We start from the raw sequence: 27,869 nt of genomic DNA, 5'->3' as shown, positions 1-27,869 counted from the left end.
TGCAATGGCAGTGATAAACGAGCCAGTGTGAAGAAACCCGCGGAGCTGCCGGTGGTATGCAGTAGCAAAGTACTCTGCCAGGCTGGCTGCTAGATCGCAGGGCTGGCGGCGTAGTAGGCAGTAAAGAAAGAAAAGGTCACTAAGGTTGACCTTCTCCTTGCTGGAACCCCGCGGCACGATAGTCGACGCAATCACCTGGTGCAGGTATCGGTACAAGGGATCTACAATGGTGGTGGCCTTTTGCCAGGATTTCCCAAAGGGAACCCTGGAAATGGCCCTCCAGAAACTAATAAGCGTCTGCCTGTCCATCATCGTAACAGCCTGCGTATACAAATCAGTATCAAGCTCAGGCTCAGTGTACAAACCTGTGTGGACAGCAAACTCCCGCACACTCATCTCAAACTGCTGACCGGCCAGACGGAAGGTAACCTCGTGTACCGGAAATAAAGGGTCCTCCACGTAATCCGCCGGATGCGGCGCGTATGTAAACGTAGAGCAAAACTCGTACGTAAGCTCCGGGTACGAGTCCTCCATCGCCAACTGAAATAGGCGCGACCAAGGAGTATCTAGCCCAACTATCTCTCGCGCCCGCTCGATCTCCCCCACGGTAGCTAGCAGCTCCCAGTCTATACCTACGTGCTCCCCAATCGGTATAGTGCGCAACCTAGCGCATCTCCCTCTCGCCCGTGAGCCCACCGGAAACTGAAGATACGGACACTCCGGCTCCTCCTCGCCCCCCTCCACTCCCTCATCAATATGCTCAATCTCCTCATCGGATAAATCCATCCCTGCACGTTGATCAATTAAACAAATATTAATAATTAAACAAATAATCCCTGTCTGTTAAAATCACGCGCGGTTCCATACATCCTGCCAGCATAGACTTGATCCTCTGCAACACCCATAGGTAGTTCTCTGACTTCTCGGCGGAAATTACAGCACAAGCAGCCGTAAACGATTTGTTTGTCGACGTCATGCCTACGACCTGAACAAATGGCAGGTTGTACATGTTCGTTTTGTATGTGGCGTCAATCATTAGCACATGCGGGAAGGCACACCACATAGTGAATGATTTTTCGTGAACAAAGAAGACGTCTTCAACTTCGTTCGATATCTCATTCGTGCGCATGTAATAAGTGTAATTTTTTTCGATAAGAATGTTTTCAAGTTTTTGCATCGGAGAGTTACCTACATTTTTTTCGGCGTTGATCTTCTGAACAGCGTTGTGTATATCTTTCGGAATAAGCTTTCTAGCCGGATTGTTTTTTGTCAGCGTTCGCCAAATACTTTGGTTGCGAATATCTTGCTCTGCCAACTCCTTAACCAGTTTTTTGTCCTCCGAAGAAAGCCTTCTCGCATACGCGTGACCCTCGAAGTTTTCAATAGGAGTGTGGTTATGCTTCGCCTTCGTCACCTCGATCCTCCAAACACTTCCGGATGATTCCGAAAACCCGATCATCTCGAACGGGCAGCCTATTTTCTTGCTACCCGTTTTCCTCTGTGTAGCTACACTCTTATGCTCCCCACCAAAAGTACATTGAAACCAAATCTTGTAATTCTCTCCTCTTTTATTCGACCTCTTTGTCACAATGAGGTAACCATTGTCTTTTGCCGTGTCTTGTACCCAACGCACCATCTCTTTACGTGACGAAAAGGTCTGCGTTGTATCAAACGAAAATGTAACCGGGTAACAACCTTCCTCGTCAACAGACACATCCTCCGGCTCACCATCGTCACCGACATTCGAATAGACTTGATGTTCAAAGCTTTGTTCACAACCGTAACTCTGGGTTGGATAACACTCCTGCTGTACAAAGCTTTGCTCGCCACCGTAACCGAAATTCGAATAACCTTGTTGACAACCGTAACTTTCGTTTGGATAACACTCCTGCTGTACAAAGCTATACTCGCCACCGTAACCGAAATTCGAATAACCTTGTTGTGCGTAAGGGTCCTCCACAGGGGTATTCAAATCCAGCTGCACCGTGTTATCACGATAACGAATGCCAGAGACAACCTCTGTCTCCCTCAAGTTGGACGACACCGGTTTCTCAAACGAGTCAGAAATAGCGGTCCCCTCGTAAGAATCAGGAACAACCGACTCGTCAGAATAATCACCGAAAAGATAGTTACTGAACCACGACATCGTTTTTTCAAAAAATTTAACTAATAGAGTAAAGAAGATCGACAGAAAACAATTCGAGTGATGAATCCGTTGTCTGGCCAGTGATTTAAAGCCAGAATGTGGGATCGAAGCGCCGCGCTTTGGCCATAGCGCGGCGCTTAGGGTTCACGGGCTCACTGAAACCTAGTCACACTTTATGTCTGTCAGTCTGTCACTCAGTCAGTCATTCGAAACCTCGTATCACCTTTTGTCGCCCTAAGCGCCGCGCTTTGGCCAAAGCGGAGCGCTTAGGGGTGTGAAAATTATTTTGGCGTGTGTGATTAGCATGGTCCAAATTTTAAGGCTCGTATTTTCGCTGTGTCTTTATGGTTAAAACGTGTTAGGGTCTTATAAGAAACAAACAATGATTTCATGGCATTTTCTCTAAGCTTGATCCTTGGTGAATGGCCTTGTGTGTTTCCTACCTAAACTAACTACTAAACCTAAGGGAATTTATAATATCATATTATGTTTAAAGAATAAAATACAAACTTACACAATCAATGATCTCTTATCCCAAGCATCAGACAGCTAAAGCCCAACGTAAGAATCATCAAACTATTCTCTGACATAAAATGTTAGCCGATTTTAAGGTTTTAAAGAACAGAACCGAGCCTCGAGGCGAACCAAGGCAGAGTTAAAAAATAAATACCCAAACATAGTACAACACACATATGCAAAGGTACAACACCCACAAGCTTAAAACACAACCATAGCCACATGTACACTACACATAGCACAAACATATTATTAATTGATAATATATAAATATATAAATTTGAGAATGACACATAACATTATCTTAGATACAAAATCAAATTAATAAATACATGTTTTGCAACTATTTAATTAAATAACTTGGTTTAAGTGAACATTTATTTTATAAAAAAGAATACGAAAACATCATCCTTTATACTTATCTCTTCTGGAAATTAAAGGCCCGAATACAGTACGCAAAGATGAACCCGAAAACTATAACTAGCCCGATATGCACTCCTGCAACGGCTCCAAGGAAATCATGCTTGTAACCATAGTATCGGTCCAAGTAACCCTTGACGGTCTCACCATTTCTGAGCAAGTCATCATAATCCCCGAATTGTGATGCAACCATGCCATAGATGGTCCAAGCCAGCGGGTTCCCCCAGTAATACCATCTCCACCAGACAGGAATACTCTACAAAATCATTGTGAAAAATAAATTAGACTCCAAATAAATTTATATGAAAAAACTAGGGGTGCTAAACGGGTCGTGTTCGCGGGTTGGCGGGTTCAACCCGACCCGAAACCGAAAATTTTACACAAACCCGAACCCGAAAATCGTATCATACATAAAAACCCGAACACGACCCGAAGTTTCGTGGGTTGACCCGAACACGACCCGTTCAACCCGAATTTTTTAAATTTTTTTCTAAAATTAATATATTAAAATTAAAATTTACTTAAAAAACACAAATGTATATAATAATATCATATTTAAATTATAAAATCTATGTTAATTTCTCTTTTTAAGTTATAATCATTGCATAAAATACACACCCCATTTAATTTATGACATAAAATATATTGTAAAAAAATATAATATAGTATAAATGTGTTAAACGGGTCAACCCGCCAACCCGACCAGGTTGACCTGAACCCGACCCGTTAACCTAAACGGGTTCGCGGGTTCAACCTGAAACTGACCCGAACCCGTTAGACTAAACCTAAACCCGCGAATTTCATGTTAGGTTCGTGTCGGGTCTTCGGGTCGTGTCAGAAATTCACGCCCCTAGGAAAAACAAACAAAGCATGTAATGGGACACACAAAGTTATACAAGCAATTAAACGGTTTGGTAAAATTCAGCCTTATCGACCAATTCAAAAGTGAACTAAACGGGTTGGAAACCAAAACTGCACACTTAATGTACGGAAAGAAGATTGTGTTTTCGAGAAACTTACAGGTCTTGGAACAATGAATCCCGAAAAGAGGTTGAAGATTCCATAAAATGAGGCGGCTATGATGGCGGCAATGTGAGCGTTTGGTGTAACGGCGACGGTCATCATACCATAATATGTCATGTAGAGTAAACAACAAAACTGGAAGAATAAGTACCAGAAGAATTTTTCTGCGGTCCATTCAAACCCAATCATCGCGTACACTATAAGACAATATACTCCGGTTTGAAAAAAAATGTAAGGAATTTCAACTAAGATCTGCAAAAAAAAAAAAAAAAAAAAAAAGAAAAAAACCGAAAGAATATAAGAATCCTTAGTCTTATGTTGTCTAAAAAAAACACAAAAGAATGTAAGAGTCCTTAGTCTTATGTTGTTCTCTTTGTAGAGGTGTAAACGAATCGTGCATATCTCGAGCTCACATAAGCTCGACCTCACTTTGCTAACTTAGAGGCTGTTTGTTTAGCTTTTAATGGTTCAGACCTCTTATGGGTTCATCACTTAATGGTTTAGACTGTTTGTTTCGTGAGCAGATGTCTGAATGGTTCAGACATTTGCCTCTGAATGGTTATGCATTATACTGAGTTTGAATGGTTAAGACCTTTAATCTGAATTGGTCAAACATTTGCCTTTGACCGGTTAAGCATTAGACCTCTTACTGGTTCAACACTTAATGGTTCACATTCTTAGTGGTTCAGCACTTAATCATTCAGAAGTTGACAAACAGCCTCTTAAAAGTGTTTGAGCCCGAGCTCAACTCATTTAAAGGCTCTATTTCTAAAGCTCAAACTCAACTTATAACTAACTTTTCAAGCTCAAGTTTGGTATGACTCAAATTACTTATAAATATTTTTTAAACTGTTAACTTACACACATATATATAAATTTATATATGTTACATAATATATTTTATTTACTTGTTTTGTAATAGTTATATATAATAAATATGATACAAAATAAAGCATTCTTATATTATTTATATTAATGATAGGCTCTTTTTATACTCATATAAATACAAAGCTTGGGCTCGATGCCGTTTATTATATGAGCTCAAATTTAAGCTCGAGCGTATTTAAGCTTGGCTCATAAACATGCTTTAGACCCTCTAGTTCAAGACATTATATGCGTTACCTGAGCAAAGGCGTATGGCAAAGCCGAATACATTCCAGCAGCTCGTTCTCTATAAAACACAGTGCGTTCCACACTCACAACCGGCTGCACCGACGACGCGTTTTGGACTCCAAGAAACAGCGTCGCCGCGTACATTGATCCCATCGCGTTGATCAAATCTCGTTGCGTCGACCTACAATATTTTCACATTTATTAGAACTAATCAACCAATGTATTTAAAATTTCACAATTAATTTTTTTTATATATAGTGAGTTATATTTACCTTTTACCACCAAGATCCCAAAACATGGTTCCAAACATGATGGCGATGAAGGTGGTGAAGGCGAAACGGACTGCCGTGTATGGCGGGTTCCGCCAGTACGACCATCGTTGTTTCCATAAACAAGCTATGCATTGGACCACAAATGGTTGCGAGTATTGTGTTGGGAAATAAAGATCTTTTGTACCGGGACGAGGTACACTCAATTCAGCAATTAGGTCTTTGTTTCTCCTATGAATTCGAAATTTGACCAACAAAGTTCAAGTTAAGCTAGAATTTGTTGTTGCGTCAAACTATCGAAAATTAACTATAAACGAGTCAAGCAGCTCGTGAGTTACTTGCGACGAGCTCTTTAAAAGTACGGACTAAGCTGAGCTTAAACGAACTCGAGCTTGAGTTTTATTTATCAAGTTCGAACGTGCTCACTAGCCTATTATTTATATATTTTTTATTATTAATATTATTATTATGATGATGTTAAAATAATATACACTATATAGTATTTTCATTTTATAAATATATAGACATTATTACAAATGTATATAAATTAATTAATAAATAATAAACGAGCTGAGCCCGTGCTAAACTCTAGCTTGAAAACCCTACTCATGAGACGAGCTCAAACTTTAAAAATAAAGTTTGAAATGAGCCGAGCCGAGCTCAACCTTTAAAAAAATAAAATTCAAAACAAGACGAGCTCAAACTTTATTAATAAAATTCGAAACTAGTCGAGCACAAACTTTAAAAATAAAGCTCGAAACGAAGGGAGCTCAAACTTTAAAAATAATACTAATACTATTCCATTTTATGGTAGTAATAAGATCACCCGTAGTGGGGGGTTATTTTTCAAAGAAAGCAAAAAAAAAAAACGCCCCCACTCCCATTACATAAGGCGTTTTGGGTTTTTTTTTTGAAAAAAAATTTGATTAGCGTTATTATTAAAACGCCATTTTGCACTTGTTGGAGGTTTGACTTGGGTTGACCCACCAATGAGAAATCACTTTTTTTTTTTTTTTTTTTTTTGGGCATTATTCCCACTACGCCAATTTTGCAATAACGCCCCATGCTGACTGGGTTGCCACGTGTCGGATAATGCCCCATGGTGGGGGCATTATTTTTCTTAACCACTACACATGGTCTAAGAGTAATAAGGAAAATTGATTATTTGAACATTTTCGAATAACCATCTAAATGTAGGATACACCCATGTATAATAGGTTTATTTTTTTTTAATTTTTGGTTATTTTTTACATAAATTTGACGCGTTTGATAAATTTAAAATACAACTCAAATTGAATTCTCACCTGTACAAGTCCGAATTATGATAGATTTCGGTAAAATCAACCCCTAAAGCGATTTCTTGAGCGGAAGTGCTGACTTCCAACATCCACGTCGCAGGGTTATATCCGTCTTTTATCTTGCTTACACCATCTATAGCCTGGTTCACAAATTTGTGAGATCAAGTACATATCTTTGTTCAACAATTGGTTAAGTTTAGCAACATTTGATGCTATCTTACCTCAAAATACTTGATCAACTCACAAGATTGGCGACCAACGGGGCCAACATATATCTCTTGTCCGCCTCGTTTCATCAAGAACAACTGCAAACCAACGGTTTATATCAATATACAAATAACTAAATAGTAACCGCTTTTAGTGACAAAAGTAATATTGTACCTCATCAAAAGCTTCAAAGATATCTATGCTAGGTTGATGAATGGTGCACACAACGGTTCGTCCTGTGTCCACAGTGTTCCTAACGGTCCTCATCACAATGGCAGCGGCTCGTGCATCTAGCCCTGAGGTTGGCTCATCCATAAAGATTATAGACGGATTGGCTACCAGCTCGACAGCTATGGTCAACCTCTTTCTTTGTTCGGTTGAGAGTCCATTAACACCTGGTAACCCGACTAGTGCATCCCTTAACGGGTTTAGTTCCACAAGGTCCATAACCTCATCAACAAAACCCTATAGATAATATCAAGCTTTGTCAACTATAACTCAAAAAATGACATTCCTTTAGAATTATTATGGCAAAATGTGGGCTAAATGGTGTAAATCAATCACTACTTAGAGGCGTGGGGGGGGGGGGGGGCAGTGGTGGATCTAGAAAATTTTTGTAGGGGCAACGTTTCAAATAAAAGGGGTAACAAAATCGAAAAAACGTCAAATTTTTTCAAAATTTATACTACCGTCCGAGCGCCAAGGGGCAACGGAGGCTACCCCTTCTTCTACTATATATCCGCCCAGGGGGGGGGGGGTAACTAAAGAAAGAAACGTTTTAGAATATGTGTAGGGATGTAAACGAGCTGAAGCCCATTATCTCTAAAGCTTGATATCAGCTCGTGAGTAGGTTTTCTAGCTGGAGCTCGGCTTGTTTATCATCTAATTATATTATTTGTGGGTGTATATCTATGTTTTTAATTATAATACTTACATATAACGTAAAATATTATTTAGTTTTTTTTATCGTAATTTAATATAATATATAATTACTATGCAAATATATGAAATAAAAATTAGAGTGAAGTACACGGATGGTCCCTGTGGTTTACCAAAATTTTGGATTTGGTCCCTAGCTTTTCAAAAGTACACGGATGGTCCCTGTGGTTTTACTTTGTAATGCATTTGGTCCCAAGCCAACAAATCTAAAAGCTTTAACATGTCTAAGTTAGGGACTAAATGCATTACAAAGTGCAAACCACAGGGACCATCCATGTACTTTTGAAAAAAAGATGGGGACTAAATGTGTTACAAAGTACAAACCACAAGGATCATCCGTGTACTTTTGGAAACTTAGGGACTAAGTCCAAAATTTTGGTGAACCACAGGGACCATGCGTGTAGTTTACTCTAAAAATTATATTATATACGTAATAAACTCGGGCTCAGTTAATAAATGAGCTTCGGTTAATATAGGCTCAAGCTCTTTTATGTTTGGTTTGATTCGACTTTTAGTGAGCCGACGAGTCAGTGGCTCAGCTCGTTTACACCATAGTTTTAAGACGAACCTTTCGAGTTCTTTCATCAACATCTGAAGCCAGCCTTAGCCATGCTGAGTAAAGTAAGGATTCGTAAACAGTAACATGAGGAGAGTGGATATCGTTTTGCTCGCAATAACCAGATATTCGAGCGAAGGTTTCTTGTTTTTTCGTGTACCCAGAAATCCTAACATCACCTTCTGTATAACCACCGGTTTTTCTACCCGCCAGCACGTCCATTAGAGTAGTTTTTCCGGCGCCACTAACCCCCATAAGAGCTGTAAGAACACCGGGTCGAAAAGCTCCACTCACACCCTTGAGTAGCAATAATCTATCTTCATTCACACCTTGCTCTTTCATTTCCTACAATATTTGTCATGATGTTAACAATGGCTGATTCTATACACCCCCCCCTTCCTGATTATACCCCCCTTGTGAGAGGAAAATTGTCGGTCCCACGCGGGCCCACCTGTAAGTATGTGAGAGGAGGGGGGGTGAAAAAAGTAATTAGGGGGTGTAGAAAGTAGCACCCTTAACAATTAAAAATCCTTTTTTGCTAAGCCAATCATCGATAGAGGTGACAATTAGGTGGCGTGATCAGGTTGGGTGACAGGTCAAAACGAATATTTTTTTTAGCGGTCAAAATAGGCTAGGTTGACCCGAAATATCTTTTGTGTAATTTTTTTATCTTTTAGATTATGGATTTTGTCCAAACTAATTAAATAACAATGTACTTTCACTTTTTTTTTGTCCAAAATAGTAAAAGTGAAACTATTTTGTTATTTTAAACAAGAGTTAATTACTGTTTTCGTCCCTGTGGTTTGTCAAAAATCACTATTTCAGTCTATTAGTTTAAAAATTGCGATTTCAGTCCCTGTGGTTTCACTTTCGTAACCATTTCAATCCATTTATTCTGTTAGAACATGGACTGAAATGGTTACGAGGTGGACTGAAATGGTTACGAAAGTGAAACCACAGGAACTGAAATCGCAATTTTTAAACTAATGGACTGAAATAGTGATTTTTGACAAACCACAGGGACGAAAACAGTAATTAACTCTTTAAACAAAAGAAAACTTTCAAAAATAGCATACACTTTGTAAGTTTCAACGTGTTTAACCGATTTTCTTTAAGCTATTTTTAAAAACTTTGGAATCTCGATATCTTCGGTACGGTTGAAGTTTTGATCATGTTACCTGTGGCATATCAACCGAGTACTTGACATCATTAAACGTAATTGAATGTGGTTCAAACGGAAGGATCATCCCTTTTTTCTTGGCTTGACCGGCATGATCACCTGTTGTTGTGGATGTCATTTCAACGTCTTGCGTATCGCTATCATTTTGTGCCGATACATTAGATTGCGCTTTCCCAAAAGCTGTTGAGTTCATATTGTCAGAAAAAAAAATACTTGAAAGCTAGAGCGGTAATCCTAACAAGTTTACTTATAAACGAGTTGATTTGAGTTGTGTTTTATCTGTAACGGGTCAAAAGTAGTTAATAAAATAACGAAAACATATTTTTTCTATGCATTTTAGTTCCCAACACTTTATAAAAGGACCTTTTTTGGTATTTAAAGTTTGTAATTATATTTTATACTAATTTTTTTATAAAAAGAGTCTAAAGTAAAACTTTGCGTTTGTAATCATATTTGATACACTAATTGTTTATTAAAAAGAGTTTTAAAGTAAAATGCAAAAAAATAAAAAATATAACTGCTTTGGGTCAACCGTAAGGGTGTGAATTTCTGACACGACCCGAAAACACGACACGAACCTAACACGAAATTTGTGGCTTTAGGTTTAGTCTAAACGGGTTCGGGTCAGTTTCAGGTTGAACCCGCGAACCCGTTTAGCTAAACGGGTCGGGTTCGGGTCAACCTGGTCGGGTTGGCGGGTTGACCCGTTTAACCCCTTTATATTATATAATATTTTTTTACAATATGTTTTATGTTATAAATTTAAATTGGGTATGTATTTTATGCTATAATTATAACAAAGAAAAAGAAATTCATATAAGATTTTATAATTTAAATGTAATTGTATTATATATATTTGTGTTTATAAGTAAACTTTAAATTTAATACATTAATTTGTGTAAAAAAATTAAAAAAATAAAAGTTTTCGGGTTGAACGGGTCGTGTTCGGGTCAACCTACGAATATTCGGGTCGGGTTCGGGTTCATTGGTATGACACAATTTTCGGGTTCGGGTCGGGTTGAACCCGCCAACCCGCGAACACGACCCGTTTAGCACCCCTAGTCAACCGGCCTGGCCCGTTACTCAACCCGCTTGACATGTTCAAAATAGCGAAAAGTTGAGATACTCACGATCAAGAAAAGCTAGAGACAGATTAAAACATATGTTGAAGACGAAAATGTATCCGACCAAAGCTGCAACTGCAATCCAATACCAGTAGTTTTCCGCAAAGAATCCTCCCGATTTGATAATCACTCTCCCGAGCGTTGTACCATTCGTTGGCTAAACACCAAAAATATGTAAAATAAATGTTACTTCGTACACGCATGTACGTTTGTCTTCACGTATAATGGTTGTACGAATAACGAATTCTATGTTTTTCTATATAGCCGCGTGTTAAGATGCACGCAAACTACCAACTTGTTCCAACACCGTAACATTATACATATGTATATAGTTATATACATGGAGATATGCGAAAAGCGCATAAAGGTTGTGTCTGTTGCTTTAAATATGATACCTGACGTGCATGTTTATTACATAACGTGTTTAGTTATTAAACACGTGAACCACCTGATGCATTTGTGCGTAGTGCTTGACATATTTGATGAATGTTAGAACGAGAGTGTGTGATGTAGCGCGTGATACGGAAACGAAGATCAAACACGTTGATTCAAAGAATACCCGTGTAGTTCTTCCCCAACCCCCAAGATTCCACCCAAAAGGCACGGAATTTGAAGTGAAAAATGAGTTATGTCAAAATTCAAGTCTGCCCTTTTCAATACTAGAGAAACATATAAATAAGAACAGAAATTCGAAATGGGCCTAAAAAAGACAACGGGCAGCCCAAAAACAAAATGCCCAAAATACTTCAAAAAACATAAAAATGTAAATAACTAATAGAAATAAGCGTTTTTGGCCCGGACGAGGACCCAGGCGGTTTGCAGCAAGATGGAGCTCGTTCTCACGTTCGTTTCGCCTGGTCGCACGCCCAAAACGGACCCCCGTAGCCCAAGTTAGAGCCATTTTAGTGAAGCCCCTTTTGTTACACGATCTTGGGCCTCCAAATACAAAATAGCCCGCTCCTCCACACTTGGGCCCGCGTCAGTGTGGGGGGGGGGGGGAGGGGTAGGAGGTTACATAACCGTCTTATGTGTGACATTTAAAAAGTGCACAATGTTGCTCAAGTGGATCAGACTCATTCGACGCCTAGATTATTAACAACATCTTTATGCAAACATGAGTAAACGGATTATTACCGTCCTCCATTGATGCCCAAGAAACTCGTTCACAGTAATTCCGTTCATCGCATACATCATAGGAGATGACCAGTATCCCCATAACCACCATTTCTTTACATCCTCTTTAACAACAACCAAAAAAAAAACACAACACAACAAAAGCGTTTGTTAGTTGATAATAAAGAACGAAAAGTTATGATCTTATAAGATATAATTTAACTAATTAAACAGTACCGCGGACAAGAACAAAGCCACCCAAAGCAAAAACTAATAGAAGTGCGAATGAACCAAACGTGTTAGCAACAATCATGTTTCGACCCAATGCTCCAATGAACCGAAACAATGCAGAAGCCGTTTGGTTAACAAGTAAGAGCAGAAGGTATTGCTTGAAGAATCTGCAAAAAAAAAAAAAAAAAAAAAAAAAGCTACAATTAAAAATTACATATAAACGGAAAATATATTCAACCTATTACCTACATATACATTTACAAGTTCAGGGAATAGTGCCAGGCAGCTTGCCTGACACTTCTCTATTGGACCAACCCATTTTTTATTTAATTTTATTCCCAGTTTAAAATTACGCTTTCGTCATTCGTTTAAAATTACGTTTTTACCTCTAGCTCAAAATAAAATTATAATTTTGCCCCTAGCTCAAAATTACGTTTTTGCCCTCGGTTCAAAAACTCATTTTTAATTTTGTTCCCAGTTTAAAATTACGGTTTCGCCTTCCGTTTAAAATTACGTTTTTGCCTCCAGCTCAAAATAAAATGTTGTTTTTTCCTCTAGCTCAAAAGTACGCTTCCGCCCTCAGCTCAAAATTACGTTTTTGCCCACAGTTCAAAATAAAATTATGTTTTCCCCCCTATCTCAAAATTATTAGCTGTATGTCACTTCCCTACTGGAACAACTCATTTTTAATTTAATTTTATTTCCAGTTTAAAATTACGTTTTTGCCCACAGCTCAAAATAAAATTATAAATTTGCCCTAGCTCAAAATTACGCTTTTGCTCTCGGTTCAAAAACTCATTTTTAATTTTGTTCCCAGTTTAAAATTACGGTTTCGCCCTCCGTTTAAAATTGCGTTTTTGCCCCCAGTTAAAAACAAAATGTTGTTTTTTCCTCTAGTTCAAAATTACGATTATGCCCTTAGCTCAAAATTACTTTTTTTGCCCACAGTTCAAAATAAAATTATGTTTCCCCCCTAGCTCAAAATTATGATTTTGCTCTCAATAATTATGATTTCGCATCCAGTTCAAAATATAATAATTACGATTTTGCCCTCTGTACAGACATACATGTTGTGAGAGATAAATATTCGGCTTATTGCTCCGCAACGCGGGCGGGGCAAAAACTAGTTTATTTATATATATGTTATACACACACATATATTTGTGTGCATATATATGTTTTGGACAAACGAGTTTTCGGTCAACCCAACCCAACCTGACCCAGCCTGACCCATATTACTCGTACAAGTTTGTACTCACCTTACAACATTAGGATCAAACCCGACAACATAATAAGTCAATACTGTCCAAAGGCCAGCTTCAAGAAATGAAACCGGAATCTTAACGACCCATGTTGGTAAAGCGTACGCCCACGAAGGGTAAAATAGGAAATCCCTTTGTTTGTAGAATACAGGAAGCTTTGCGATTGTCATTGAGATTTCAGACATCCCGTTAAACATGACCATAACTACACCGAAAAAAAGCGCACCCACGTATATCCCACCCTCTTCCGTGTTACTTCTATGCATCTCAGTTCGGAAGAACACGGTCAAAGTGATTAACGACATCACAGATAGCTGAAACCGAGTTAAGAAACATATATATCATTAGAATTTTTGTAAACTGCAACATAAAAGGTAATTATATGAAACCTTAACCGGTTTAAGGTGGCAAGTCAAGAAAAAAGTCAACATGGTCAAAGTTCTTGTCTTAATCATAGTTAGCAAGTATGAAGTATCCAAATAACAAGTCTAAGATATAACAAGAAAACATCAATCAACAACAATGAAACTATAAAAAAGTTTAACAAGCCATGTCGAAAAAAGTCAACATGGTCAAAGTAACTAACTTAGAATTAGGGCTGTAAACGAACCGAACGAACACGAACAAGGCTATGTTCGTGTTCGTTCATTAAGGAAATTTGGATGTTCGTGAATTGTTCGCGAACACATGACAAACAGAAGTTTGTGTTCGTGTTCGTTCGTTAAGGAATTTGGGTTGTTCGCGAACAGTTCATGAACACTAACCACGAACGCAAACGAACACAAATGAACTTTAATTTTGAAAATTATAAAAGGCACCGTTAATCTTAAACATTGTACACAACGAAAGTAGTTAAATATAACCATTTAAAGATTGAAGGGATGGATAATATTGGGTTCAATCGGTTGGAGATAAGCTGAATGAAGGAGCGTGATATCAAAAGAGGGAGAGAGCCAGAGAGAGGGAAATAATACATACGGGGAAAGGAAAAAATTAATAAAACATTAAAAATATTTAGAAAAATAAACATAAAAAACCGAACATGAACGGACATAAACGAACGAACACGAATGAACATAAACGAACATATCACCGAACGTTCACGAACGCAGTCAAACGAACAAGACCTTTGTTCGTGTTCGTTCGTTAAGCTTATCGAACGAAATTTTTTGTTCGTGTTCGTTCGTTAAGCTTATCGAACGAACATAAATGAACTTCCCGCCGAACGGTTCACGAACTGTTCGCAGAACGTTTGGTTCGTTTACAGCCCTACTCAGAATACTTTATAAAACATAGTATATAACTATTTAAGGCAACATGACACTCACTTGGAACAATTTGAAGATATAAACAAATGAGTTTCTCTTCATAAGCAATATTTCTCTATCAACACAAGCCTTCAAGAGTTCCTTTTTATTTAAACCGAATTTTTCGGTTGTTAGAGCAGCAGGGTGGCTTTTGCTTTTCTCAAACGGGGTCGCTAAATCGTTTCCTAGTTTCCTTCCAACATGAAATGATCCATACGCGTTAGCGAATTCCTTAGCTGTCACGAATCTATACGCCTGATCTCTTCTAATCCAATATTGTTGTTGATCTTTCTTTGATGTCACCTATAACCCGATTCCAAATTTTTAACATAAGTTTTTTAAAAAATTCAACAAGGCGATTATCTCAAACGAGTTATACGGGTCATATAAAAAAAGTTGCTAAGAGTTTATTTATACTTCATACTATTGTCTAGTCTCTTTTACTTATGGATTATATGTATTATTGTAATGATATTTTATAAAGTTTTATAAATGTTTGGAGAAGAGAAAAATAGTTTAGGGACTATATCATTAAAGTATAGGGACTTGATCACATTAATGTGAAAGTAAGAGGGTTCCATTAACACCAAAGAAAAGTATAGGGACTTACTTGTGTTTAATGAAAGTATGCAGAGTTTATTTTATGATACCCCTTTATAAAAATTAGGGGTGTAAACAAGCCCAATTCGAGTGCTACTCGTGATCGGCTCGGTTAAAAGCTCGAACGAGCCGAGCCTTAATGAGCCCGAACTCGATCCTGAAATACAACTACCGCCCAAGTTGGTTTCAACTTAGGCCCATATGACACATTGGCGAGCTGAGCTCGAGCCAAGCTTTGGCTCGTTTAATCAATATTGAAGGGAGCTCGAGCTCGGCTCGAGCTTTGGGTTTTACTCGCGAGACGAGCTCGAGCTCAAATAAGTAGACTCGAAACGAGCTTGAGCTCAAATAAGTAGACTCGAACCGAGTCGAGCTCGAGATTCATAAAAACATGACGAGCCGAGCTCGACTAGTGGAAGGCTCGGGCTCGGCCCGGCTCGTTTACACCCCTAGTCGACCACTTTAATCTCGTTTGACCCGTCCCTCTTTTAGCTATTAAAAGAGGGACGGGTCAGACACTTATTTTTAACGCATACACCTAAATAATTTTTATTCAAATGCTTAGATTGCTACTATTATTGTAACAACATTGTTTTAAGAGTAAATTACAAAAATCGTCATTTATGTATGTCACTTATTGCAAACTGTGTTCTTTATCTTCAATAATTACAGAAAACGTACTCGATGTTTGCAAACTTTTGCAAGTTATGTCCTTTAGCCCTAACTCAGTTAATTTTTTGTGGTTAAATCTGACCAAATGGACCCCACATGAGAGTATTTTGGTCATTTTACTCTCATGTGAGGTCTGTTTGATCATCTTTAACCACAAAAATACCCTCATTTGTGGTCTATTTGGTCAGATTTAACCACAAAAATTAACTGAGTTAGGGATAAAGGATATAACTTGCAAGGGTTTGCAAACATCGAGTACATTTTCTGTAATTATTGAAGACAAAGGACACAGTTTGCAATAAGTGACATACATAAAGGACGATTTTTGTAATTTACTCTTGTTTTAATCATATTTGTTTATATGAAATATGGGAAAAAAGAGAAAAAAAAGTATTTACAAATCAACCCAACTTGACCCGGGCCATTTTGACCCGTAATAAAAAATGACTTGTTTTAACCCAAACTGGTACACTACCCCCCCCCCCCCCCCCCCAATGAAATCAAGATTTACTTACTTCTTGCAAGAAGTCAGCAACACCTTTCCTCTCTGGACATTTGAACCCCATAGATTCAAAAAACTCAAGAACGTTTTCACGCGGGCCTTGATACACGATCTTCCCATCGGTTAGAAGGACAATGTCATCAAACAAATCATATGTTTCGGGTGCGGGCTGGAGGAGAGAAATAACTGCAGTTCCTTCAAGAATATGAAGAAACTGTTTAAGTGATCTCACAATCTGGAAAGTCGTAGAACTGTCCAAACCCGTTGATATTTCGTCCATAAGAAGAACCTTTGAGGGCCCCACAATCATTTCGCCGGTTGTCACACGCTTCTTTTGACCGCCGGATATACCTCTTATCATTTGATCCCCTACCATTGTATCGGCACAAACATCCAACCCCAATAACTGTTACATAAAAACGTTATGTTTTATCTCTAACGGGTCAATGGATAATAACTTTTTTATAAAAAGTAATGGAACCAAGTTAAATGGGTCAAACGAGTTGACACTCAGAAAATGGATGCACCATCTTTGAAAGCGAACGTGGTAGTTGGGGATCAAATCTAAAATTTTTAAAGCTTAGGGACCAAATCCGTAATTTACCCCAAACCATAGGGACCATCCGCATAATTTACTCTACATCTGTTTAGACAGAAAACTTTACTTGTAACTGAAAGTTACATTTATTATTTTGAAAGCCTGCCAAAAGTGTATTTTAAAATCGAGTTAAATGCCATTTTAGTCCCTGTGGTTTGGGCCATTTTGCCAGTTTAGTCCAAAGGTTTCATTCTTCGTCTGTGGGTCCAAAAAGGTTTCACCGTTGCCATTTTAGTCCATTGGGTTAATTTAATCTATTTTTTCTGTTAACGAGAAGGGCAATTCGGTCATTTTATATGGCCGAATTGCCCTTCTAGTTAACAGAATTACATATAAAATAACCTGGATGGTCCCTGTGATATGCACTTTGTAACGCGTTTAGTCACTAGATGTTGGGGACTAAATGCGTTACAAAGTGCAAACCACAGGGATCATCTGTATACCTTTGGCAAAAGTAGGGGACTAAATGCGTTACAAGGTGCAAACAACAGGGACCATCCATGTACTTTTGAAAAACTAGAGACTAAATCCAGAATTTTAGTTAACCACAGGGACCATCCGTGTACTTTACTCTATAATATATTATTCGAAAGGTTATAGTCCCTGAAAAAAATAATATTTTTGCAATCATATTTGACACACTGATTATACGTTAGCAAGAACAAAAGTGTGGACAAAAAGTATTATCGATGACGTTAAAAAATAAGTATTATCGGTCAATTGGACCCGTACTACTAAACTATCTAATGGACCGGAACCTTGTTTTGACCTGTTAACCAACCCGCTCGACCAACACATAAAATGTTAATAAAATGTTTTGTATTAACACACCTTCAGAGTGTAATCTGTTACAACACTAGCTTCTTGTCCTGCTGATGCTGCAGCCTAAAATAATAAAAAAAGCAAGAATAAAGTTTAAATATTTTTTCATTTAAAAAGATTTTAAGAAACAAGATTTTGTGTAATCCCATAAGTTTTTTTTTTTTTTTTTTTTTTTTTTTTTTTTTTTTTTTTTTTACCTTCATGTAGATATCGATATCAGGATCGGGCTTAATGTTTGCATCTTTCTCCCTTCTTGCTAGCTCTGCCAACATTTCTGCAATTCACACGACAAACGATTATTAACCGTTTTGTCAGTTTTGACCCGTTTACTTATGAACCGATTGATTTGTGTTATATTTTACATAAACGGATCAAGTTTTAAAAACTGGCTAAAAGGGGAACGCGTCTAATCGAATGGTCCCTGTGGTTTACCAAAAATTTGGATTTGGTCTCTAGCTTTCCAAAAGTTCACGGATGATCCCTGTGGTTTGCACTTTGTAATACATTTAGTCCCCAACCAACAAATTTAAAGGTTTTAGCAGGTCCAAGATAGGAACTAAATTCCTTACAAAGTGCAAACCACAAGGACCATTCATGTACTTTTGGAAAAAAGTTGGGACTAAATGTGTTACAAATTACAAACCACAGGGACCATCCGTGTACTTTTGAAAAGTCAGGTAGGGGTGTTCTGAAAACTCGTGGCTCGCAGCTCGCTCGAAAAAAACTCGAAGAAAGCTCGGCTCGAAATTGGCTCGGTTGTAAACGAGCCAGCTCGGCTCGGCTCGGTTTATAAACGAGCCGAGCTCGAGCTTGGCCTGGCTCGGCTCGTGAGCTGGCTTGATAAGGTTTATATCCTTCATTTTTTTGTCCCACATCGCTTAGAAAACAAAAACTAAGGGAGTATCTCCCCTATAAAAGAAGGTAAAGACAATGTACAAAGTGAATTAACTATTTATACTTTGCATATTTAGCCATATGGTTAAATTAAATGACAATTATGTCCCTTAGTCTATGAAGAAATTCATTTTTAAGGGCTTTTTAAGTGGTAAATTTTGCGGTTTTTTGTTAGTTCGAGCTAGATCGAGCCGAGCTAGCTCGAATTCTAAACGAGTCGAGCTCGAACCTCAAATCTCAGCTTGATTTGAAATTCGAGCTCGAGCTTGAGCTGGGTCTAGCTCGGCTCGACTTGGCTCGTTTACAGTCAGGGACCAATTACAAATTTTAGGTAAACCACAGTGACGATCCGTGTAGTTTACTCTTATAGTAATAATATTGTTTTTTTTTTTTTTTTTTTTTAATCAAAGTTAATGCATTAACTATTTGTAAAAGAAATTATATAAGGAAAAAAGAAGGCTATGCAAGTTAACTTGACCCGAAAAAGTTTGTTATAGCACTCACTAAAGAATGGCCCGTTTCAACCCAAACCCGTTATGCCCCACCCGTACTAACCGTAGCGTGATCCAACCCCTTGGCATCGAGCAGAGAAGGCTAAGGTTTCTCTGACCGTTAATTCTCCAATATGGACGTCGTTTTGACTGATATAAGCCGATGTTCTTTCCGGGACGAATTCGTTCATTTCATGGCCGTTATATGTCACCTTCCCTGAGCTCTGTAAGTACAAAATATTAACTCTAGGATTAGACACGCGACGTTAATCAAAGGTGTTAGTTTCAGCCCGTTTGCTCATTAATGAGTCGGGCTATGTTTTATCTTCACGAGTAAAACATAGAGTCAAGTACATGGATATGGATGGTTCCTGTGGCTTACAAACAAAAGTTTTGGATTTAGTCTATAGCTTTCCAAAAGTACACGGATGGTCCTGGTGGTTTGCACTTTGTATCGCATTTAATCCCCAACTTTGCCAAACGTAAATGGATGGTCCCTGTGGTTTGCACTTTGTAACACACTTAGTCTCTAACTTGGACTTGCTGAAACCTTTAGATTTGTTAACCGGGTACTAAATGCGTTACAAAGTGCAAACCACAAGGACCATCCGTGTACTTTTAGAAGCTAGGGAACAAATCCAAAAATTTGTTGTGCAAACAAGAGGGACCATCCGTGTACTTTTGGAAAGTTAGGGACTAAATCCAAAATTTTGATAAATATTACAGAGACCATCTTTACTCTAAAACATAGGGGTGTTCAAAACTATCCGTATCCGAAAATCTGGTCCGAAATATCTGATATCCAAAATATCCCAAAATTCGGATATCCGAATTTTTCGGATTCGGATTCGGATAGTGATTTTAAATTTTTTCGGATATTTCAGATATTCAAAATATCCGAAAATTTAATTTTTATTTTTTTCGGATATCTGAAAATATCCGAAATATCCGGTTCCGAATATGAAAAAATAATAAAAAAATAAAAATTAAATAAAAAGTTGGATTTTCGGATATCTGATTCACAATCCGATCGGGTACCCGAATTTTCGGATATCCGAAATTTCGGATACGGATTCGGATAATGAAATCTGGTATCTGAAAATTTCGGATATCCGAAAATTGGATGTCCGGTTTTGAACACCCTACTAAAACATAACAACATTAGCTAAAGATCAAATGAATCAAACGGGTCAAAGGTGTAATTTGAATGCATATAACCTCCTAAACCGTATTAGAATTTAGAAGAAAACATTTAGAGCACTAGTAAAATAATATGAATTTGTAAACAATATTTGGCAAGCTAGTTGGTTATAAGAAAGATCTTTTTTAATGGACCAAAAAGGTTTTTTTTTTTTTTTTTTTTATCGGATCCGGCTCGGGGTGGACCGTGTTGACCCGTGCTAAAACATGAGAAGTTTTAAATATGAAATGTGGTTTTGTATCTTTCTCCTTGAAACTCTCCATTGTATGTGTAATAAAAAGTGTATAGATGGGTTGATTTGTGATCAAAATTGGGCCGATTGTGGGCCCAAGTTAAGAAGTGGTATTGTTTGGTATGTCCATTTAGAAATTAGGCATGTGGCTTAGTTGGAAGTTAGGAAAACTTGGCCGAAGAATTCATTCCAATTTGTATAGGGCCCAAGTTAGAATTCTTTTACCTCAAACTTCAATACATAGGACAATGCTAGATAGAAAACCTTAAAAATTTGAGAAAACCCTAGAAAACCCAACCTCCCGACCTTTTTTTATTTGAAAAAAATAACACATGTAATATACATGTTTTTAAGAGTTTTGAGCCAAAAAAATCAAAAAAACGCCGTGTGGATGTTTTTTAAAAAAATAAACAAGTTTCAGCAACTTTCATCACTAACATGTGTTAGACAAAAAAGTGCTGAAACTTGCTTATTTTTTTTAAAAAAAAACACTCGGCGTTTTTTTGATTTTTTTGGCTCAAAACTCTTAAAAACATGTATATTACATGTGTTATTTTTTTCAAAAAAAAAAAAAAAAAAGTCGGGAGGTTGGGTTTTCTCAAATTTTTAGGGTTTTCTACCTAGCCCTACCCTCAATACATATTTATAAACAAGTAGAATATGAGTAACATTTAAAAAAAAAACTATAAACAAGTGATTGTGATTGGTAATCTACCTTAAGCTCCTTGGCCAACTTGCCAGCTAAGGCTAATAAGAGTGTTGTCTTCCCAGAACTTGGTGGACCCAACAATAATGTCATTCTACAAACACATTTACATGAATATTTTTTAGTACAATCATTAAAAATAATAATTATTTAAATAGAAATTAATCAAAATGTAAGTCATCTTATTGTACTTCACCTGCTAGGTTTAACAACACCACTAACATCATCAAGAATGGTTATATGCCTTTTTGAATTTGGAAGTAGATGGAATTTGTTCAAGAATCCCTATATATAACAAATATGAACAAAAATGGAAAAGATTATTTAAAAGTCAAAGGATAGTGTCTAATTTGTACTTTAATACATGCATTTTGAATTTAAGAAGCATCTAAGAGTCATAAATTAGGAATGACTTTCAAAAGAAATTGTTGAAATTATTGTTTTACAAATTCATTCAAAGAGCACCCGTAGTCATTCAAACTAACCCCTCCTTCTTTGGCCAATCAAGTTTTTTTTTATGGTTTTTTTAATTCTTTACACACCTTTGTATGGGTGAGTAACCGGTGGTGGTGGTAATGGCTGCATGTGTGCTAATATCTCACTGGTATCATTCAGCTTGTAACAAACTTGGTGATGAATAAAATTTACTGTTTGTCGATAAAAAAAAAGTCTATGGGTGGGTGACATTCATGACACATTTTTTTAAATGAGTTGATTTTAGTAAAAAAATGCATATCAGTTCACTTGGGTCAAATAAAATTGTATAATGGGTTAATATTGATTTTTTCTTATATCCAAGTTGTTAACTTAAAACGTGTCCAAATAGGTCTACGCCGCCCATGCTCATTGTATGTCGTCGGTTACCATCATCGCCGATCAAATCTGTTGCCCTCACCTCTTAGCGCATTCATAATGGATTCTCATTCTCGATATCTATAACTATACTAAAAATCACTATATTTCTCTTTTATTTATTTTTTTATACTTTTATTATTATCTTTTCTCTTTCCTCCATTCACAACCATTTTCAAAAATATTAAAAAAATTATAGAGATTGAACAGTGTTTTCTCCAAATTTACTGATGAACGATAACTTTTTCTCTTACTCCACCACCATCACCAATGTGACACCACCTACACCAACATCGCTGTCGTGATGCTCCTGCTGCCTTTGGAGTCGTCGTCACACTAACCACCATAGAAAAATAGTGGATGGACCATGATACATTTAACCCGAAACCAAATTGCTAAATTTCAAGACGGAATGTTTCGACCCAAACCCTTTTTGCAAAGAACTCGTTTTGATATGTTTTACCCAAACCACTTATGTTTTATATAATTTTAACCACCAAAAAAAGCTGCAAGGGCTTGATCAATCACAAAAGTTAGAAAACAATGGATAAAACATGAACATTAAAATGAAGGAATTAACCACAAGAAAATGTTACCTCAAATATATCAATGTGGAAATTTATGAAACTAGGCAAAGCTCTGCTTCCTGTGTTCACATCTGCCTCAACTGTCATATGCTCAAATCTAACTTCAATTGTTGGCAAATCAATTCCAACCCTGTACCATTATATTGCATAAAATATCCATGTGTTAAAAAATATAAAACTATTTATTTACCCTTGCTTTATACTTCATTAACAATTTAAGTAAAAAGTTCAAATTAGTTATTTTCCCTTATTTTTTTAAATTAATTGAGACCTACTTTTTTTGTTCTAAAAAATATTAGTAGATATTTTACATTTTATTAAATATATTGTTATAACTGACAGAAAAGAATGTTTCATTTATTTTTATAAATTTAAAAAACTTTAAAAAACATACTTTTACCAAACAAATATATATTATTCACCTGCTGATCAAAGTATCAAAAAAATACCACAAAAAGAAAAAGAAAAAAAAAAAAGATTTTCAAAGGTTGTCGTAAATCTGTTGGTAAAGTCTTTACCAGCACCTTTTTTTCGTGGAATTTCACCGACGAATTAACAACGAATTTCGCTTTCGGTGAAAGTTATTTACATGTAGTGGTGGTTATCATACACTTAAATATTTAATTATTATTTTGTTACATCTTTTAGCACACGATGTGATTCTTAGTTACGTAATCTCGGATAAATGGTTTAAAAAATGAACATTATAGTAAGAGAAAACCACAAATATATTCTTTTTTTTGGGTGTATATAGGGCTGTTCACGAGCCGAACCGAACCGATCAGACCTTTGCTCGTGCTCGGTTCGTTTACAAACCGATCCGATCCGAACCGAGCGTTTTTTCAACCGAGCCAAAGTCGAGCGAGCGTCTTTCGATCCGAGCATTTTTCGAACGAACGTCGAGCGAGTATCGAGCGCCGCAGAACAAATAAGGAAAGTGACGATAGGAGTGCTAGTTATTAGAATAAAGTGCAGTTTTCGTCCCTGATATTTCGTCCAATAGAACACAAGTAAAATTTAACAAATAAAAAGGAATACAAAAACACTCAACTCGTTCTATCGAGATTAGCTAAGCGGGAAGATAAATTGTCGACCGATTGAAACATACCCTTGTTTTATCAGAAGTTTGAAATTGAATGAACCGATTGAAGCAAAACCCTTGCGAGTTGCCGTCTTGGCGAGTGGCGATGGAGAAATCGAATAACGATGGCCAATGGGGGGTTTTAATTAGGGTCATGTACTTCGGAATCGAATGGCGGGTTGAGACTTGAGTATTGATCGACGCTTCACATTTTAGTATTTGAAATTTTGACTCAGTTACTCAAATGGACATTCAAGTATTGGACAATAGACTATTGGTATTGGATTTCAATTCTAATTACTTAAATGAGCTCTATTTGGATCTTGGACCAAACATTGTTGATGTTGGTCTCTAGTCATTTCTTTAAAAATGATACACACACAAATATATATATATATATATATATTAAAAAATAAATCGAGCCAACCGAGCCGAACCGAACTGAGCGGACCTTTGCTCGTGCTCGGTTCGTTTACAAACCGAACCGATCCCAACCGAGCATTTTTTCAATCGAGCTGAATCGAATGAGCAAATTCCGAGCATTTTTCGAGCGAGCAACGAACGAGCGTCGAGCGCCGAGCAATTTAAACAGCCCTAGGTGTATATATAACATAATGCAAGGTCAAGGTGAGACAAAACCATAAACTTTTACCTCCTTAGTCAAGAAATTTATACTAATAAATTTAAATGGATTTTACTTACCTATACAAGATAGATATACTAATAAATTTAAATAGATATTACTTACCTTTTTTTGAACAACAGCTATTTTATTAGATCATAAAATAGAACGGGGCCAGTAAGGAACTGGGAGTCCAAAAAAGAAAACGACAACATTAATATCTCGGACATTAAAGTCCATCTCTCCCAAACTAAGTAAGTTTAGATTCTCAGAAGAAAAAAATACTCAACAAAATCAAGTACATAGAAATAAAGTTAATTTTCCAAAACTATTTTTCTTAAGAATTTAGTGATTCATGAAAATAAATTCATAACCCGAAAGAGGTAAAAACATAGTTAAAAAATCATTATCGTGAAGTTAATAGACCTTATATTGTTATGATTGGCAAGGATAGACACTCGAGCAAGTCCATATTTGGGATGGTCGCAAACTAGTCGCAACACAGAAGGTCACAAAGCGAGTAGTAAATATTGAGACCCTTTGTTCTGTCGCAAATCAGAATTACATATAGAAACTTTTTCAGCCGCCTTTTCAGTCGCAAAATGGCATTTGTGACCAGTTTGCATCGAAAAAAGAGTCACAATTTCTAAGTTTTCTTGCACTGAAACTGAATTTTCTAATCTTATGTTTGTGTGTGTGTGTGTATATATAGAGGGTTGGGTTCATTTACTCTAAATAATTGCAGAACTTTCAGAACTAATAATAAACAATGATTTTATATATATTTTTATATTTAGGATCTTTTTATCTTTTATTATATGTATTTTTATGATTACAATACATATTAAAAGTAGTTTGCACATGTGTAATAGCCAAATTATATATATATGTCATAACTAATTACATATATGTAAAAAAACTAGTTTACATATGTGTAATTAGAAAATTACGTATGAAAAATGATAAAATTATCTTAACATGTATGTAATCATAAAAATACACATAATAAATAATATAATTACCCTAAACATAAAAACATATTAATAAAAAGATTTTTTATCAGGAGTTCTGCGAGTTCTGTAAACATTTAAGGTTCTGAAATATATAATAAATAAATCTGGAATTGAATTTTCTAATCTTATGTGTATATATTGTAAATATATTTGGAATGCTAGAAATTAAAATAATAGAAACCTGTCAATCCTGTTCCTTAGCTTCAACAAAAACTTCTCATTATCTTCATCAGCCACCTTCACAAGTCTATCAAGCAAATGCTTTCTCTGATCAAATCCAAGACTATCGATATCGATTTCATTCGACGGTCCACTTGATCCAAACAACAACCCTTTCTTCAACCTATCAAAAGTTGGCAACTTCTCAAGTGAAGCCCATTTAAGAGCCTCTTCATCATCTTCTTCACGTGAAGATTTCGAAAAAACCTCCATACCAGAATTCCTCCATGCAGAATTACTTCCAGATCTTAAACTTGTTGTTGTTCTTCCACTTCCTAACCTTATACTACTACTAGCTTTATATATGTCACTCCCATCCATTATTTTCAACTTCTTCAAAACCCTAAAACTTTATAAAAAGTTTTATAAAATATTTGCGGATATGGAACGACAATGCGTCCCGTTGAGAGTTTAGTGTTTAGCGTTGGAGATGCTCTTGGATCAACAAAATGAAATGTGGTTTATAAGTTTATATATAAAGAGAGATGGCATGTGAATAGTAATTATAATTTAAATAAAGTTGAATAATGGAACATAACGTGAGTGAATATGTCATGTGAAGGTTACATTGACTTGTTGATATTGAAAATATGTTATAAAAATATTAAATTATAGTTCTAGAAGACCAGAAAAAAGTAAAGTAAAATATTTTTCAGAAAAACTAGAATGCTACGCATTTCCTACTAATTGTTAAAATGAAAACGAATTCCGTCTGAATTCCGTGGGAAATTTCCGACACTTTTCTTACATATGCCAATTCCTACAAATTTCCGACAAATGGTTAAAATGAAAACGAATTCCATCGGAAATACGTGGGAAATTTCTGACACTTTTCCTACGCATAACAATTTGTGGCTTTTTTGTCGCTTTTTTATCACAAAACTAGGACCCTTTCTTGTTCGTAGGATTTTCGTGGGAAAAGTGTCGGAATTTTCGTTTGTAGGAAATACGTAGGAAATTTTGGTAGGAATAGTAGCAGTTTTCTAGTAGTGTATGGTAAAAGTTTATATGTTTTTTATGGTTTACGAATTAACTATAGTAAAATAGTTAACATTTTAAATATTTGTTAATATTTGTTTCTGTCACTTGTTTAGGCTGGGTGGAGTGGAAGCCAAACGGGGTTAAGGTGGCAATGAGCGGTATCTAGGGTTGTAGAGGAATCAAACGTTCAGCGAACCGTTCATGAATCGTACGGCTGGAAGTTTGTTTACGTTCGTTCGTTTAATAAACGAACGGACATGAACAGGAAATATGTTCGATTAGTTAAATGAACGAACATGAACAGAGGTCTTGTTCGTTTAATTGTGTTTGTGAATGTTTGGTAATGTATTCGTGAACATCCATTCATTTATGTTCATTCATGTCCGTTTGTTTGTGTTGTTAACTAAAGATTTTTGTACTTTTATATATTTTATTTTGTATTTTTAATTTTTATTTATTTATTACCCAAACAATTAAACAAGGAAACCTTATTTCTTTGTGTACCGTTCTCCTTTTTTTTTTCGTATTGTTCACATTAAAAAATACAATTGAACTCAGCAGTTTCATGAACCGTTCGTGAACATGTGCATTTCCTTGTCGAACGAACATGAACATAATATCTCGTTCGATAAGTGTTCATGAACACATTTGGCCTTACTCATGTTCGTTCGATTCGTTTACAGCAGCCTTAGCTGTAGCACAAGATCAATAATGTGTGGCATGATGCAATGAGGTGCACTGGTGATGTGGCTTCGGTATTAGAGTGAGCATCGTCATGATTCGCCCCACTCTTAAGCCAACTTTCAACTCAAAAAAACTCCTGTTTTTGGGATAATTAAAGTTTGCTTAAAGAGTCAAAAACATTGTCTTAGAACCTCAACGAATCTATATATTTATGGACTAAACATAGCAAAATCTTTATTACTCTAAAAATCAAATTGTCTTCACTCGGTAAAGTTAAGCGACGGTCACTAGTGATACATTTCTATCACTACCAAACACCAATCCAACTCATGTCATGTCATCACCCAATATTCTATCACTAGTGATAGAAATGTAGTAGGGGTGGTCACTAGTGATAGAAAATAGCTA

The 27,869-nt window shown here is 36.5% G+C and overlaps 1 protein-coding gene across 1 annotated transcript; it reads right to left on the bottom strand.

Moving 5' to 3' along the window:
• Positions 1-2,894: 2,894 nt before the first annotated feature.
• On the bottom strand, positions 2,895-26,247 carry LOC110935627 (pleiotropic drug resistance protein 1). Its single transcript, XM_022177998.2, has 22 exons — positions 25,759-26,247; positions 22,871-22,991; positions 21,619-21,707; positions 21,432-21,516; positions 19,348-19,507; positions 18,096-18,172; positions 17,908-17,961; positions 16,492-16,884; positions 14,726-15,007; positions 13,395-13,711; positions 12,142-12,302; positions 11,926-12,029; positions 10,798-10,948; positions 9,666-9,847; positions 8,500-8,832; positions 7,167-7,457; positions 7,007-7,090; positions 6,792-6,925; positions 5,491-5,718; positions 5,228-5,399; positions 4,103-4,357; positions 2,895-3,338 (listed from the first exon to the last, which is right to left on the bottom strand). The coding sequence occupies exons 1-22, from the start codon at positions 26,115-26,117 to the stop codon at positions 3,081-3,083; spliced, it is 4,290 nt and encodes a 1,429-aa protein (XP_022033690.1). The 5' UTR covers positions 26,118-26,247; the 3' UTR covers positions 2,895-3,080.
• Between the last annotated feature and the right edge of the window lie 1,622 nt (positions 26,248-27,869).

Source organism: Helianthus annuus, chromosome 4 (assembly GCF_002127325.2).
Source record: "Helianthus annuus cultivar XRQ/B chromosome 4, HanXRQr2.0-SUNRISE, whole genome shotgun sequence".
Lineage (NCBI taxonomy): Eukaryota > Viridiplantae > Streptophyta > Magnoliopsida > Asterales > Asteraceae > Helianthus > Helianthus annuus.
This window is presented reverse-complemented; position numbering and strand designations above follow the sequence as displayed.